Source organism: Ursus maritimus, unplaced genomic scaffold, assembly GCF_017311325.1.
Source record: "Ursus maritimus isolate PB19 unplaced genomic scaffold, ASM1731132v1 scaffold_27, whole genome shotgun sequence".
NCBI lineage: Eukaryota > Metazoa > Chordata > Mammalia > Carnivora > Ursidae > Ursus > Ursus maritimus.
In genome coordinates, this window is record NW_024425230.1 from 24,876,915 (window position 1) to 24,893,872 (window position 16,958).

The window sequence follows — 16,958 nt, forward strand, 5'->3', positions numbered from 1 at the left end:
GCAAAGGGCTAGCCTCCGATCTGAAAGGCTTTCGTTCTAATGTAGTCACGCACACATTGGAACAATGGTCCACAGAAATTCTCACATCTTGATACTCAAAGTACGATTTCAATGGTTCATTTTTTAAAAGCTTTAGTGCCAACTCTTATTCTTAGTACCTTTATCAACAGTACACTGTAGCAATGTACTGATTGTACAGGACACCTAGTTTTGAAACCCTTTCCTGGAACAGGTGGCTTTCAACTACTCGTAGATTCTGACTCAGTGAGTCTGCGTACGATACGCTCTCACCTGCCCAAACCACTTTCGAAAAACCGTCATCTCCGTGAAGTCCTTCCGGACCCCAAGAGAAAGCAAGTACCAATGTATATCAAATCCTAAATACCTTCCTGTTGGAGAAGGCATTTTCCCAGAAACGCAAAGGGTAATTTATGAGCCTAGGCATGAACAGGAGACAGAATCATTCGTGTTGGCCATGTGCATAGCCAAGCAAACGCACTGTAGATAAAAACATGGAAGTGCCCATTGCCAGAACTGTGCCAATCGCACTTAACCTGTGGGAGAAATCAGATGGCATTCTAGGCATGATCTCAGGCACTTTCACCATCGCTCTGGGGCAGGTGGGGAAAAGTCACAAACACCAACACCAGAGCAGGTGATGTGACTTGTGCACTTGCCAGACGTGTGCCTAAGTTGAGACTAAAACTCTAGTTTTCTTTTTTCTTTTTTTTTAATGTTTTTTTATTATATTATGTTAGTCACCATACAGTACATCCCTGGTTTCTGATGTAAAGTTCGATGATTCATTAGTTGCGTATAACACCCAGTGCACCATGCAATACGTGCCCTCCTTACTACCCATCACCGGTCTATCCCATTCCCCCACCCCCCTCCGCTCCGAAGGCCTCAGTTTGTTTCTCATAGTCCATAGTCTCTCATAATTCATTCCCCCTTCTGATTACCCCCCTTTCTTTATCCCTTCCTTCCCCTACCGATCTTCCTAGTTCTTATGTTCCATAGATGAGAGAAACCATATGATAATTGTCTTTCTCTGCTTGACTTATTTCAGTTAGCATTATCTCCTCCAGTGTAAAACTCCAGTTTTCTGACCCAGGAACCAGGCTGGCCATTTGGGCTTTGTACATCAAAGGCCCGCCCTCCCTCCCTAAATACTTTCCAGTCCTTCTGTGAATGCTCATTCAAGGTCAAGCGTCCCCAAACCCTACCAGGTGAGATTCAAACTCATCCTGGGCTTCTTTCTGAGGCTCTGTGGAAGTGCCTGGGCAACAGCCACCAGCTCCTTCCTGCCCACACAGTGCCAGCTGCTCTGCCCCCCCCACCCCCCCCCACCCCCGGACACAAACTTCACACCATGCGCCCCTCCAGCTGCCTCCAGGGCTGCCCACCCGGGGCCCCTCAGAGCCCTTTACAACCGGAGGAAAGTCTTTGGAAGTCATGCCATCTTGCCCCTGGATTATACAGTAGAGGAGCCCGAGGTCCAGAGGCTCCTGTGCCTTGCCCAAGGTCACTTCAGTCTGCGGACCTTCAGGCTCTGGCTGCCAGCTCACACAAACTCAGCGCCAACCAAGTTGTTTCTGCCCAGCACTTAAGCCACCCCCACGCCTCCACTCGCGGTGACCAAAGCCACAGAGGACCTAGCCGGTGGGCCGGTGGCACCCAGGCGTGTCTGAACAGGCAAGTCCCCCCAGTCTGAGCTCACTGGGAACCTGAGAGCTGGTGGGATTTGGGGAGGGGGTGGGAGAAGGCCAGGGATGGAGAAGAAAAGCGAATCCACAGCGGCCTGGGGGCGGGGGGAGGGGAGGGTCACACTCCGCTGGCGCACAGCCCGGAGGAAGGGCCCCTCTCCCCGCCGGCCGCCCCACAGGTCCCCAGGGGGCCGCTGCCCGCCTCCCCTCCCCCCTCACGCGGCCGCAGGCCGGGCCTGGCGACCCCCGCCGGACTCACCGGGTGCGCAGCGCCTGCCACGCGGCGTCGATGTCGGCGTACAGGTTCTTCTCGGAGGGCTTGCCCGAGCTGACGCCGTAGCCCGAGTAGTCGTAGGAGAAGATGTTGCAGTTGATGCGCGAGCCGAGGCCAATGTAGAAGCTGCACATCTGGCCCAGGTCCACGGCGTTGCCGTGCGAGAAGAGCAGCGTGTATCGGCTGGAGGGCGCGCAGCGCACGAACATGCAGCCCAGCCGGTTGTCCCGGGCCGTGCGCGAGAAGAAGACCTCGACGGCGTCCAGCTCGCGCTGCGAGTACTGCCAGTCGGCGCGCTCGCTCAGGTGCAGGCTGCACGCGCCGGGCCCCGCGCCCGCGCCCTCCTCGGGCTGCTGCGGCGCCGGCTGGGCCGCGGCGGCGGCGGTGGCGGCGGCGGTCCGGGGCCGGGGGCGGGCGCGCTCGGTGCGCCTGCTCGGGCGCCAGCACCGTGTAGGTGGGCTCGGGCGGCAGGAAGGCCAGCTTGGCGGCGATGCGGCTCGGGCAGGGCGGGCAGCAGAAGAGCCAGCACAGCTCGCCCAGCGAGAAGCCGTTCATCCTGGGGCCTGCTCGGGCATCGGGGGCTGAGCCCGCCGCCGCCGGCGGCCGGGCGCGCTGAAGGACGCGGGCGAGCGAAGCGCGGAGGGCGGCTGGCCGCTCGCCCGGCGGCAGGGGGAGGCGGGAGGCAGGGCGGGGGGAGGGCGGGAGGCGGGACCAGCCCGGCGGGCGCGGCGCTCAGCCGGGGCGGGTCAGCGGCGGCTCCCACAGGCGAGGCGCGGGCGGCCGGGTAGCCGCTGCGCGCGGCACACAAAGCCGGCGGCGGCGGCCATGGCTCCAGCGCGCCGCCCCCGCCCCCGCGCGCCCGCCGCCGCCGCCACTTCCGGGTTACCGCGCGCCGGCGCCCCCGCGGGGACTCGGCGCGGAGCCCGGCACCTGGGCGGGGCTCCCCGCCGCCCCCTCCCTCCGCGGCCGCGAGCACCTGCCGGGCCCGGGGAGCGCGCGCCCGTCCTCGGGACGCCCGGGAGCCCAGAGGAACCGCAGGGTCCCGGGACGCCCCTGCTCCGGGGTCTGCTCGCGGGCAGCTGGGCCGACCCCATGGGGGAGCCTGGAGGGGGCGCGGGCACCTGCTAGGCCACGGGAGCGCGCGCCCGACCCGGGACGCACAGGGGCCCAAAGGAGCCGCACCTCCCCGGGACGCCCCTGCCTCCTTCGGGGTCTGTACTGGGCAGCTGGGCCGATCCCCGGAAGGGACAGTGCAAGTGGCGAGGGCATCCTCCCGCATCGAGCTGTTCCCCTCACGCCTCTCTCCCTTCTCTAAATCCAGGTTCGGTCGTGGATGGAGGGAATCTACTGAAAGGAACATTAATGGGTCAGAAGCATGGACGCGTACCTGAAATACCTGGCTTTGGTGTGTTTGTGAACTGCCTCTTCCTCACGTCTCAGCACCGTAAGGGGTCGGCTGTTGGGGATCAGAGCAGTCAGCGCTGTGTGTCCCCATTACAGTAGGTTGTTTCTGCATAGGGAACAACCGTGTTACCTTCCTAGGCGCATGACTGGGCCTTTGGGGTGTCCCTGTGTCTGTAGGAGTCAGCCAGGGTCGCTCCACACCTACCCGCGGACCGTGTGATGTTGTCAGTTCTGGTCCCGCGTGCGGCGGATTTTCTAGGTGGGCTAGTTTCTTTAGACTGGTCTTGGGTCCAAGATTTTTAAGTGGTCCTCATCATGAAAGCTGTCTTACCATGACTTAAATCCACTGTAATGTTGGCATTCACCTTTAAGTGAAATTTTTTCAGACATAACTCTCAATGCCTGAAACTGAGCGTGCCCTGCTACCAAGGCCACGGAGCCCTCGGTATTTCCGTTTTGCCTCCTGATTTGGCTGCTGAGCGTCCTTTCAGGAACTGACAGACGATCCCCTTCCCCGACTGCCAGCAGGACGGTTAGAGACCTGGAAGTTGGCAGCATGGCCAGGCTGGACCTGTTGTCCTAACAGATGTCCTGAGAATTGTCACTTTTGTTGTGGCTTTTAAAAGAGTGTTTTTGAGCACCCCTCAACCAGATGAATTTGCTATTCAGATTACAATACCCTCCAGGGCCTGGTTTTAAAAGACCATTTCTTGCCGAAGTATTTTTGGACGTTTTTGAATGATGCAAAAACTTAGAGAAAACCTGGTGGGTAAATCCTGCTAAGTATTTCTTAGTCTCTGTTAAAGTTACTCACACCTGGTGAAGTTTTACATTTTAACTTCACAGGATGGGGCTCCCTTCCTTAAAAAGGTTTATTCCTCAAGGACACTTCTGTGTACTTTGCTTGGACATCTAGTTTGTTTCTTGCGTTCAGTCCTGTGTATACGTAGGTCATGTTTTTTATGCTTACAGCACCCAAGACTTTGTGCAACAGTTAGAGATGAGTAAGACAGTCCCTTCTCACCAGTACCTTACAGTCTAATTAGGGCCTTCCGAGAAGATTCAGAACAGTTTTTCACATGCCTTTGAAGAAAAAAAAATCAACTCCCCATAAAAGCTAAGGAGAGCATCTTCAGTCTTGGCTCAGTGCTGGTGTTTGCGTGGGGGAGCTAAGGTGATAGCCCAGTATTTTATCCCCTAATCTAAGTCAGAATAGGAAGAGAACTTGGGGAACTGAGACAAAAGAGTGTCTAGTGGGCCCCTTCATCTTCCTCAAATACCACTGCTCTGACCTGTCTTGACAGTAGTTGAGTAGGGTGCGGTGCCCATCAGGGTGCTGTGATGAGAGTCCCAAGGAGGTGTCCTCTCCATGGCTGACGAAAAAGACAGGCTCAGTGCTCCAGGTGGCCTGGGGCAGTGTTAAACATTGTCAGGAAAATTAAAAAGCCAGATAATTACTGATACCCTGCCTCGTTCCACAAAGGATTCGTGGAGGGTCCTGCAGTAGAATACCAGTGCACAGGGGCGCCTGGGTGGTGCAGTCGTTAAGCGTCTGCCTTCGGCTCAGGGCCTGATCCCGGCGTTCTGGGATCGAGCCCCACATCAGGCTCTTCTGCTATGAGCCTGTTTCTTCCTCTCCCACTCCCCCTGCTTGTGTTCCCTCTCTCGCTGGCTGTCTCTCTCTCTGTCAAATAAATAAATAAAATCTTTTAAAAAAAATACCAGTGCACAAATAAGTAAGTACCTAAAAGCTTGGCTTTTAGAAGGGACACGGAGGTGGGCTGAAAGGGCCACCTTTCCTCAGAAAGCTGTGCTGGCTCAGGTTGTGTGAATATTAAATTGAGACCCTAAAGTTGGGTTCCGCAGAGCAGAGCTACCAAACCCTTTTCACCTCGTGCGACACAGAGACATGGTAAAGGTTGTGCTGCCCCGGGGCTTGGCCTCCCCAGGCCTAAGGGGTTCCATACCTCAGCACACCTCTAACCATGCACAGCTGATGTAGCCGAGTGCCTTGGCGTATCGACTGGAAAACTTCCACATGCAACACAGAAAGAATACATTTTCCCTATAAAATGCAAAGGTCAGAGATTACTAGCTGTTTGTTTTGACCTTAAAAAATTTCTATGTGAGTCCTCACCTGCTAGTAGAGAAAGGTCTAACTTTGAGTTTGGGTCAGCAAAAGTATTTACTAGGTATTTATCAGGAGTCAGTCACTGAGCTGATCTGGGGAATGCAAAGGTGGCAAGACCCAGCCCCTCCAGCCCTTAAGAAGCTCCGAGAATGTTCTGCAAGTCAGCACAACTACACCCTGCTAAACCAGCCAGGACTGGTCACCTGAGCGATATTCCCAGGAGCCGAATGTGCCGGTTTGTCATTATTGGCCCCTTCCACGCGGAACTTTTCCCGAACTTTTCTTCCATGTTAATCCGCCCGACATCGAGTCGCTCCAGATCTCAGTTTATAAAAGTGAAACCGTCAACAGTGTAGAGGAGAATATGATCATTTTTAACTGGTCATAAGCTTCGAGCATGAATCGTAGATGGACGATAAAAGAGAAATCTCAAACACAGGGCCTGTTTTAATTTAGGAGTAGATTCTCTGTGAAGGCAAGGAAGGAGTGTATTGTGGTCACCACTGCTCCCCGCCCCCCGCCCCATGTCAGGCAGGGAGAGAATGCTCAGTAAATATTAATTAAATTGAAAAATTAAAGAATGGATGGGTGATTTGGTGAGTGCACCAAGAGACAAGCCCGTTTCTGCTGGCTTGCCTGTCACTATCAGAGTGCAGGATGTGAGGAAGATAAGAGCAATCGTAGCCAGCACCAGCATCGCAGTGCGTTGCCAGCCTGTGCCTGTCCTCTGGCTAAGGAGCTGTGGCACCCCCCACCCCCATTGGGCATACTCACAGAGCTGGGGTTTTGTTCTGGGTGACAATGCTCCCAGTTCAGAGACACCGGCATTCCCCCTGCCCCGCTGTGAGAATGGCCGCCTGACTCGGTTCCGGCCAATAGTCTCTAAGTGCGGAACTCTGGGGGGGAAAGACTTAACACAGCCAGACTCATCTGGAATGTTGGCCTTCGCCCCCTCCCTTTCTTCCCGCTCCTGGGCTTGCAGGAATTACTGGAGCCACAGCAGCTGCCTTGCAACCATGAGAGTGAATTTCATAGCGAAGATGGTGGACGAGAGGTGGGAGTCCAGAGGCTTCATGGCAATGTTCAGTAGCTGCCCGGCCCGCCTGTGTCTGGGGTTCTCGTCAGGTGAGAAAGATAAACCGCTTCGTCGTTGTACTTGGATATTTTGTTACCTGTGCCTGATGTAGTAGGAATACACTTCAGAAATTAAAAGCCAAAGATCTTACGCTGTCCTCACCTGCTTTCTCAATAAGGACAAAGAGGATCGTGTCGTTCGACAGTGGAGTAGTTACGCCTGGATCCTGCTTATTCCCGGAGAAAAACTGAAGTACGACCGAAGGTGGGGTAGATTTTGCAGGAGATCTCTAGTAAACCAGCACATCTGAAATGTGAAAAAAATAAAAGCTTAAAATTTTGGAAAAAATAGCAGAAATGATCCTTTGAGGCTATCCCAGGGAACTTGTGCCAGTGTTCATTGGGGAGGGGGCCTGCCATTCAGAGAAGAGCTTTGGGAGGCAAAATATCTTTTCCCAGAACCCCTTTTCAGCCGGAGGGCTCTTATCAAAAGTGTTGTAAATGAGGTCACTGGAATCCAGCTGGGGAGACCTCATAGAGCCACGAAATGCTGAGAAAGCAGTGCCTGAGATAAGGATTGAAAGAAATAAAACACCAACCACCCACAGATAAGTGTTTTCACAGTTCCAGCCGTTGCCTGGATGACTGTCTTCAGACCTGCCTTTGGTGTTAGTCTGTTCCTGGATTCCTAACAGGAGGCCCAGCACCCCTGAAACTGATCACACAATTCGGACTTGGTAAACTACTCAAGATAGGGACTGAGTCCGTCTGGTTCCACCCAGTGTAATCAGCACCAAACATTAAGTCCTAGAGCTCAAAATGTCTCTGTCAACTGATTGGAATTCAATTGCTGGTAATTTCTAATCACTTTTTTAAACGATGCAAAGATGTAATAGATGATGTTAAGTAATTTTTTAATTTTTTATTTTATTTTATTATTTTTTAAAGATTTTCTTTATTTATTTGGCAGAGAGACAGCGAAAGAAGGAACAGAAGCAGGGGGGGTGGGAGAGGGAGAGGGAGAAGCAGGCTCCCCGCTGAGCAGGGAGGCCAATGCGGGGCTCGATCCCAGGACCCCAGGATCCTGACCTGAGCTGAAGGCAGACGCCCAACGACAGAGCCACCCAGGCGCCCCAAGTAATTTTTTTAAGTGGGAATGGCCTTTTATATGTGGAGCTTGCAAATCGAATTTGAAGGTGATAATAATATCATGGCATTAATTTTAAGGGTTTTTTTTTCCCCAGAATTTTGGATAGCTACACATTAAAACAGTGCACATGAATGATTAATCTGTAGTATTATTTATAATAATAATATAACAATCTGTAGGGAACTTATAATAACAAATACCAAATGCATACTTAAAAAAATTGTAACACCAGGGCGCCTGGGTAGCGCAGTTGTTAAGCGTCTGCCTTCGGCTCAGAGAGTGATCCTGGCATTCCGGGATCGAGTCCCACGTCGGGCTCCTCTGCTGGGAGCCTTCTTCTTCCTCTCCCACTCCCCTGCTGTGTTCCCTCTCTCGCTGGCTGTCTCTCTGTCACATAAATAAATAAAAATCTTAAAAAAAAAATTGTAACACCAAAAAAGAAAAGTAATACCAGCGTAAGACCAAGGAGAGAAACCAAAATGACCTCGCTGTTTATAAGTATTTACCATATGATTAAGTTGATAGATCAGTGGGGATATATTAATTCATTCAATCACTGGTTAAATATTTCAAAAAAGATAAAATTCGGGGGCGCCTGGGTGGCACAGCGGTTAAGCGTCTGCCTTCGGCTCAGGGCGTGATCCCGGCGTTCTGGAATCGAGCCCCACATCAGGCTTCTCTGCTGGGAGCCTGCTTCTTCCTCTCCCACTCCCGTGCTGTGTTCCCTCTCTCGCTGGCTGTCTCTATCTCTGTCGAATAAATAAATAAAATCTTAAAAAAAAAAACAACAACAACCAAAAAAAAAAAACCAAAAAAGATAAAATTCAATTTTGATGGATCAAAAAATTAAGGACGTTTTTCACGAAACCAAAAGACAACTGGAAAACAGAAATGAAAATTTACATTATGTTGAGCATAGTATCAAAGGCAGAAGCCACCAAAGAAAAAAATCAGTGACTTGACTACATAAGTTTTCAGTCTTCTAAATACAGAAACATCTAGAGATGATGTGATGTGGAGGGATATGCTGCCAAAAAATCCTCTGGGAAAGAGGAGAGGAGGAGAGATACACGAAGCTTATGAGCAGTGACTTGATAATTGAGGCATTTCAGTGATGAGTTGATGGGCACATGAGGCTGTGATGTGTTATTCTCTATTTTAGACAAAAGTTTGAGATTCTCCATACTAAAAAATGTACATCCTTTAATCTTCAGAATTCTGAAGAACTAGGCAAAAATATTTGCTATAAGTTCATTAAAAATAAAACCCCGGGGCACCCAGGTGGCTCAGTCAGTTAAGCATCCGACTCCTGATCTCAGCTCAGGGTATGATCTCAGGGTCTTGAGTTCAAGCCCCGAGTTGGGCTCTGCACTAGGCATGGAGCCGGCTTAAAAAAAAGAAAAAAATTTTTATTTAAAAAAAATTTTTGAAAACCACCCCAACAGGGAAAAGGGGCAAAATACGTTGGACAAGCATTTTATTAAAGTGATCAATAGGAACTATATGGAAAAAAAAAGCTCCCCGCTGAGCAAGGAGCCTGCTTCAAGCCAGGACCCCAGGATCATGACCAGAGCCGAAGGCAGACGCTCAACCGACTGAGCCCACCAGGCGCGCCCAGACTCCTTAGTTTTTAAAAAGCATATCTTAAAAATGTATTTTTAACCTTCTTAAATTGATCCAAAAAAAATTTTTAAAGGGTTGAAGACTTTTAGTACTCTGTTGGACATGATGTGGAAAAGGAAGCACTCTGATCCACAACCTTCTGGTGGGAGTGTTAATTGATATCATTTTCTAGAAGGAAACTTGACAATACATATTAAGACTTAAAAGCATACCACATCTATAGTCAAGTAATTCTGGTTGGAATGTAGCCTAAGGAAATAAGTTGTTTTGCACATAGATTTTTAAATAGTAGGATGTTTATGACAGCCTAGTTTATAATAGCAAAGAGAAAAAAACTGGGCCACATCAAAGCCTGAAGTAAGTGATAGCATGTTCGGACAATGGACTGATGTGTGCCATTGAAACAGAAATTGAAGGACCGCATTTAGTATCATAGGAAAATATCTGTAATAGTTTGAATAAACACAGAGCACAAGATAGGTACAAGATGTAAATGTACTTTAAAAGTTTAAGCCTGGGGTGGGGGGGAGGACTGTTCCTGGCCAGTGAGATTATAGAGATTTTGTTTTGATTTGGTTGGTTGTTCTTTTCTGGTGTCTGTGTATATTCTGGGCATGTATTATTTTTATAATTAGGAGGGAATAATAAAGGTCTTTTAAAGCCAAACAGGAAAAAGAAAGAGGAAAGAAAGTACTTTAGGGTAATGAAGATGTTCTAGATGTTTTAAGATACTTCACAAATCAGCATCTCAAAGTTGAAGTACTGCTCCATTCACATGGCGATAAGGCAACATTAACACAGTGGAGATCAGCCAGCTCTCCTAAGACCTACTATGCACCAGAAATGCAGCAAATACAAAGACAGATGAGATCCCGGAGGACCTGTTTTTCTTCTTTTTCCTTTGGAGTCTGCATATCTGATTGTGGGACCTTTCTTGGGGCTGGTACGTGCCTGGCCCAGGAATGCTCTTCCTGTCTATGCTGTTTCTTGCACTGCCTCCCATCCTCCCTCCCTCTCCACCCTTCTCTGACTTCCTTTCCCTGATGATGAAGCTGGGGCTCAGTGCCAGGGACAGCACTCCCGACCAAGAGCCTGGACTCACAGTCCTCTGTTGACTCATGTTTACTGACTCTTCCCGCTTCTCTACTCAACTACTCACAAACGATGTCACCCCCTGGACCTTGGCATCGCGTGGCACTCTGTCATTCCTGGAGGGTGAAGTTCCCTTCCCAGCCTCAAGTTCCTCTTCTTCTGCCCCTTTCCTTCCCTTCCGCTGAACCTTTTCCACATTCTCTCGTTGCCCACCCCTTCCTCCGCCAGACCTCCCAGAATGGCCTAATGGACGGTAACTCGTGGCAATCATTTTCTTGTTGGCACCTTCATACGCACCCCCACCATCTTTGTTGTCCCTCTGCTGTGCCCACTTTGCTGGGTCCCGTCCCTGGTTAGATCAAATATTTAACAAAACGTTATCGAGCAGCTGTTCAAATCAGTAGAGCTGAGAAATCCAGATCTCGTCCTTTTTAAAAACTGCTTTTCTATGGTTCAGTGCAGTGGGGTGAGCAGCAGCTTGGTTCAACGGAGTAGCAGCCCAGGACTGCGCGTGGGACAGATCGGGATTGGAGTCCCGGTGTCGCCACCTTGGGCGGATTACTTCCCTGAACTCTAGTTCAGAAAGGGGAGTGACCATACCTCTTAGGAAAAAGTACGTTGTGAACTGGTAAGAGCTCAAAGGTTGGGAAGGCAAACCCTTGCGCAGGCTTGAACTCCAGCCGTCCGACACCGCCGCACCCTCCCCCCTTCCTGGGCTTCTGGAGTGAGAAGTCTTGTGACTCGACTTCCTTTGTGTGCGCGTACTGAAACTGCGACTTCCATCAAAATGACCCTGGTCTTCAGGTCCGCAGACTGAGCGGGGAGCGCCCACCGGTGGAGGCGGCCTGGGCCTCCTTCTGCCCCCAGTCTGCAGCTTCTTAATCACCAGCTCCGGCTTCCCAGCCCGCGACGCTTTCTGTTCCTGCAGCCCCTTGAATTCGGTTTCGCCTGCGTGTGCTCTGAGTAGAAGAACAGGGTAGACGTGATCCTGAGACTTCCCAGGCTGGAGTCCAAGAAGCCTCCCAGCTTCTGTCTGACTGTCTTGATCCGTTTCCTTTGGGGAAAGCCGGCTGCCATGCTGTGAGGAAGCTTCTGCTTTGCGTGGAGAGACGTCAGACCTCCCCCCCAACCCCACCCCTGCCGCCCCTCCAACCATCCCAGGCCGATCCGTGAGAGCAGAAGCCTTCAGATGCTGTCAGCCTCGGCCACCAGCTGACTCAACCTTAGGAAGGACCCCACGCGGAAACCACCTAGCTAAGCCTGTCAACCCAGGAGAACAATGAGAATTGATAAATCGTCTTGGCCGCCAAGCTTCAGAGCAATTTACTACATGCACTAGATAACGGGAACAAAGACGTTTTTCATCATGCCATGGAAAGTCGTCTTTATTAGAACCCATTGGAAGAAGTTTGCTTTGAAGCTTGATGCCAAGAAGACTTGAGTGACTATTGTCCCTCTGTTATCCACTCACTTCCAATGACCACTGTGAGTTTTACGGTCCAGATTTGATCCTTTTTCATTGGCTGGACCAGAAAACTCAGAGCCACAAGCTGCCCTTTTCAAAGCTGACATGTAGGTGATCTTTTGCAAGTATGGTTTGTTTTTTATTCTATTTTGTGACCTCTCAGGATTTTTTCCTCTTCCCTTTTAAACCCGCACTTTTATGCTAAATTAAAATTTCCATATCCCTGTAAACTTTCTTAAATCATTTCTGTAAAAAGGTAGGGTGTAATTCATCTAAATAAATATAGTATTTTCCAGGAACTGCACGGGACTTACAAAGAGATCACAAAGTCGAATGAGGACAGTCTTGCCGTCAGGGAGAAAGATTCCTACAGAAATGACTCTCGTGATCTTATATAACCCTCCTTATAAAAATGACAGCAGAAATGTAGAAAGTGCTCCAAGAATACAGAATAATTTGCTCCCGTAGACTCCTGCTCTGAGCTGGGCTTTGAAGGAACAAGGGGTCATTCTAAGCAAAGAATGCAGTACAAAGAATACGTTTGTTTCTCCTCCTAAGACAGATCCCTCCACTACTGCCACTGACCCATCCCCTCCGGGATTATTGGAGAAACTTCTCACTCTATCAACTTTCATCTCTACTGTGCCCTGGATTCTTTCCTTTAGCTGACAAAAATTTCCAAGTTTCCCCACCTTGAAAACAAACAGACAAATGGTCACCTTCCTGGCACCCTTCTATCCCTCAAGCTTCTGGGCATATGTATCCCTTCACGCCGAGCTTTCAGAAAGAGTGGTCTCTACTCACTACCTCCACTTTGTCGATAGTCAGTAACCCCAGAGACCGGCGGTTCTCAGACTTGTCTACACATTAAAACTCACTGAGTATTTCTTCAAACTTGCAGAGCCCAGCTCACACTCCAGAGTGATAAGTCACAATCTCTGGGGGCAGGACCCAGGACCCAGGAAATTTCAGTTTCAGTTGGGAGTCCCTGCCACGACCTCTGGCAGCCCACCGCTCACATGACTCTCTACTGGCCAAATCTAATGCTACCTTCTTATTCTTCATCCTACCGTTTTCCCCAAGCATTGGAAGTAGCTGGCCACCAGCTAAGTACAAAGTCTAAGCATTCGAAGCCTCCCCTGTCGTGGTCTCTCACCGAACTGGAGCGTGGTGCTGCAAAGAAAAATGGGTTTGGATGGGACAGAAGAGAGAGCTCTGGGGCAGGGCCCGGAACCCAGAGACGATGCATGTTCTGTCATCTGGAACGGGCACCAGGAGGGCGGACCCAGCTTCCGACCACAGGGAACATCCTGTGAGGCAGGCAGAACGTGTCTGTTCACTCAGCAACCATGCTGTTCCTGGTCTGCGCCAGCACGGGGGAAGCGCAGATGCAGGCCAACAGGAAAGGCTGGGGGGCACCCAGGGCGTGCTCGCACTCCACCCCGGGGAAAGGCTCCAAGACGGTGACTCTTGAGCAAGAGACAGGCCGTGGAAGTGGCAAGAAGGACGGGGGCCAGAATCTGGAGGGAGAAAATTCCCATTTGCGGGGCGCCCCTCTGTGCCAGGCAGTAAATAGGACATTGTCTGGTCGCTGTCCCCAGGAAGCAGACTCTGTCTCTGAGACAGAGATAAGCCTGCAGGAAGTTTACCAGGCAGTGTGCTCTTGGCATCGGCCCCCGGGAAAGGGACGGAAGGGAGACAGGAATGGACAGAAGGGAAGCTGGTGGGTGAGGTGCGTTCGTGGAAGGCCTCACTGTCTGCATGGGGATCTCTGATGACCAGAGGATTTGAACAACTTCTCAGTAGTCACACAGCTCGTGCATCTCAGAGAAGAAATCCGATTCTGATTCACACTCGCTGACACATTCTTAGTTCTGGACGTGGAGTGAGATCACCTCCAAGGATGTGTGAAAATTGGCTTTTGGGGCAAAACTATTTTAGATATCCCAGTGATTTGTGGCTCTCCAAAGGGGTCCAGAACATGACACATATATAGTATTGTGTTATTAAAATTTCCTGGGATGAGATAATTAGGAAACAAAAATGTCTAAAAAGGCTTGGGGAGGGGGTCAATAGTGGCACAAAGGTTGGGAAAGGCTGCTCCAGGGGGGACTCAGGTGGGGTTAAGAGGTATAACATCAATCAGATTATAGATATTGGGACTAAATTATGGAGGAATTGAAAAATGTCAGGGCCAGACAGTGGGGAACCACCTGGGACTTTCCATCAGAGAGTAACATATGTTTTAGAAATGTACCAGGAGCGGCAGTGTGAACGATGGGTCGGACAGGGAGGATGAAGGCAGAGTGGGTGGGAGGCCATCACCACACACCAATGGGAGGTGAAGAGAGTCAGAGCCCGCTGTCGACCCAACCTTAAATCCATGATGATTTTTTCTAGAGATTCTTAATTAATTCTTCAAAGACTCTATTTCCAAGTCAGATCACATTCTGAGTTTCTGAGTGATCATGAATTATGGTGGAACCCTGCCCGGATCACACCTGGGTGTGGAATGTGGTTTAGAGCGATCGATGGTGAATAGTAGATGAGATGTAGGACTCTATTTTGTTTTCAGGGGAAGGGGGTTTCTTTTCTAAGATAAGGAAGGCTTGGTCTTTTTGCAGGCAGGGAGGAAGGACACAGTGAGAAGAAACTGAAGAGTCCGGAGGGGAGGCCTGACGGAGCGAGAGGAGAGGGAGAACAACAGAGAATCAAAAGCACAAAGAGAGGACCAGCGTTGACCGAAGACAACAGGTCGCCCACCAAGTTGGTCGTAAATGAGCAGGAAGATGAAGACCTGAAGAGGGTAAGTAGGGAAGGTGGAGGGGTTCTTCAGCTGCTTGCGTGGTTCTCTGCTGGGAGGATGCGTGGGGGACAGGGCTGGAAGGGCTAACACGGGAAGCTGAGGTTTGAAATGCTGCCTTGGAGTATGTGACAATGTGTGACCGTATGTTCACTGAGAAAGAACTTTGCTGAGTCATGACATTTACAAAACCAGCCTGTCGTGCTTGATCAAACCCTGAGCTTTATGAGGGAAATCTCGGGACAGGTTCTTCGTCTTTGAAATTACTCATCCAATTAAAAAAACAAAACCTAAGCATCACGTCCACCATTAAATCAAGAGAAGAAAAAAACAGCACATGATATAACCTTCGGTTGGTTTCATATGCAGTGCCAAAAAATATTTCTAACAAATCCAGCCCTACATTCAAATAATTTCCAGATCTGCGAACTTGGGGATGAGATTGACGCATTACGATGAAAGAAGGAAATCTTGGGAGACTTGAGGGGGGCTACTGTGTCTCCAGTCAGGTATGGAAAGGCAGAGGGGTATCCCTTCCACGGATTCTGCCATAGATTCGGGGGATGGCTGGGCAGAGAACATCAGGTACCTACATGCATCGTTATGCCCGTTGAGCTGGACGTGACCGCAAGAGCTGCTGGGACGCGCACCAGTACTGCTGCGGGGCTGCTGCAAGTCAGAGTGGTAATCGTATCCATTCACGAACAAAATTTTGTCAGACTCTCTGCAGTCAGGGTCCGTGCTCAAGCTGTGTGTGTGTGGGGGGGTGGGGAAGCAGGGAGAAGATGGTGGAACCCTATGTTTGTATTTCAGATACAGACAACCCTCTCTTCCCTGCTCTAAGCTCCACTGTCCAGTCGGGAGATGTGGAAGACCCAGGACAGACTAAAGAGCTCTTGGACCCAGGGGAGAAAGGACCAAAAACGCCAGAGCTAGCTCAGTGTATAAGAGATCAGAAGCCTTGTGACAGCTCTTGGCTTGATGTGCTGGTGGTCGCCAAGACTATAGGTGCCAGACGTTCCATTGCTCTGGTTAGGCATGTCCAGTCCTCAGAACTTTGACTAAAGACAGTATGTTTTCACCATTAGTCCAGAGACTTAGTGTCCCATTACCCTACACAACCTTACCCAGAGGACCTTTGCCTTGGTTTGAATGCTTAACCACCACAAACCTGCCCAAGTGACCTGGGACTGTAACTCTCAGGTGCTGTCATTGGAACTCTGGTCCACCCTCTGTTTCTCCATCTGGAAGATCCAGAGAACAGGAACATCTGGTATCCCAAGTTTGTTGAAAGATTTAGATTAAGGCAACCCACATACAATATGATTAAAGAGCACTGTGAAAATGTCAAATGCTATAAATACGGATAATATAATGATAACTGAGAAGCAGCTTGGTTAATTGAAGCCAGTCCCCAGAGCTATCCTGTAATTATGGGATGCTTGTGTCAGATCTGCCCTGAAGCATGACAGGGACCGCTTATGCAAACAGGCAGGTCACATAATTTGCATCTCACTAATTTCTGAGATACAGCTTAAACCCAGGAGACAATGAGATGCATTCTTACGAGTTTTGACAAGTCAAGAGGACTTCTTGACCTGAGCACGTTTGTCTGTCTTTCTGGCATGTGACCTCAGCCGTGGATCGGCAGTTCTGAGACACTGGGTCCTCTGCAAATCCATCTGAGTGTGAGGGTCCAGGACAAGGGTTCCTTCAGCCTGGATAGATGCAAAAGACATATAACCATCAGGGATGAGGGATATACACTTTTAAGGTCAACAATTCCTAAATCCGTAAGTAGGACTTCAGTGTTTAATAACATTACCTTTTGTGGATGTGTTATTAGATCTCCTCATGCTCCATTCAGATCTTGATGTGTTGCCAAGTCCCCCATAAGGCAATTATGTTCTTAATTTGGCAGACTGGAACCACCGGAGCACCGAACCCGTGTAGATCTATTTATTTAAAACAACGTTGTTGAGGAGCGAGTCTGGACAGGGTTGGTGCTGACACTGGCACCGGCCCCGCCCGGTGCCACAGACCAAAGTGCACACACGGGATTTCATGAGGGGCCTCTGGCTGGATGACCTCAACTTCCAGGTCTTGAACAGCGGTCCCCTTTCTTCCCACATCTCCTCCTCCCTTCCTAGGCTTCCCCAAGGGCTCCCCGGCCCCTTCTACTCAGCATGTCCGCATCTGAACTCAGTTTCTTCCCTGACCCCCACCCCATCGAGCC

At 50.1% G+C, this 16,958-nt stretch overlaps 1 protein-coding gene across 1 annotated transcript in view; it reads right to left on the reverse strand.

Moving 5' to 3' along the window:
• ABHD17C (abhydrolase domain containing 17C, depalmitoylase) overlaps window positions 1–2,535 on the reverse strand; it is a 46,098-nt gene extending 43,563 nt beyond the window's left edge. Inside the window, exons 1-2 of the mRNA XM_040642887.1 lie at window positions 2,422–2,535; window positions 1,966–2,345 (exon numbers count right to left, since the gene is read on the reverse strand). Of these exons, the coding sequence (XP_040498821.1) occupies window positions 1,966–2,345; window positions 2,422–2,535 (494 nt within the window). The remainder of the gene's footprint in view (window positions 1–1,965; window positions 2,346–2,421) is intronic.
• Between the last annotated feature and the right edge of the window lie 14,423 nt (window positions 2,536–16,958).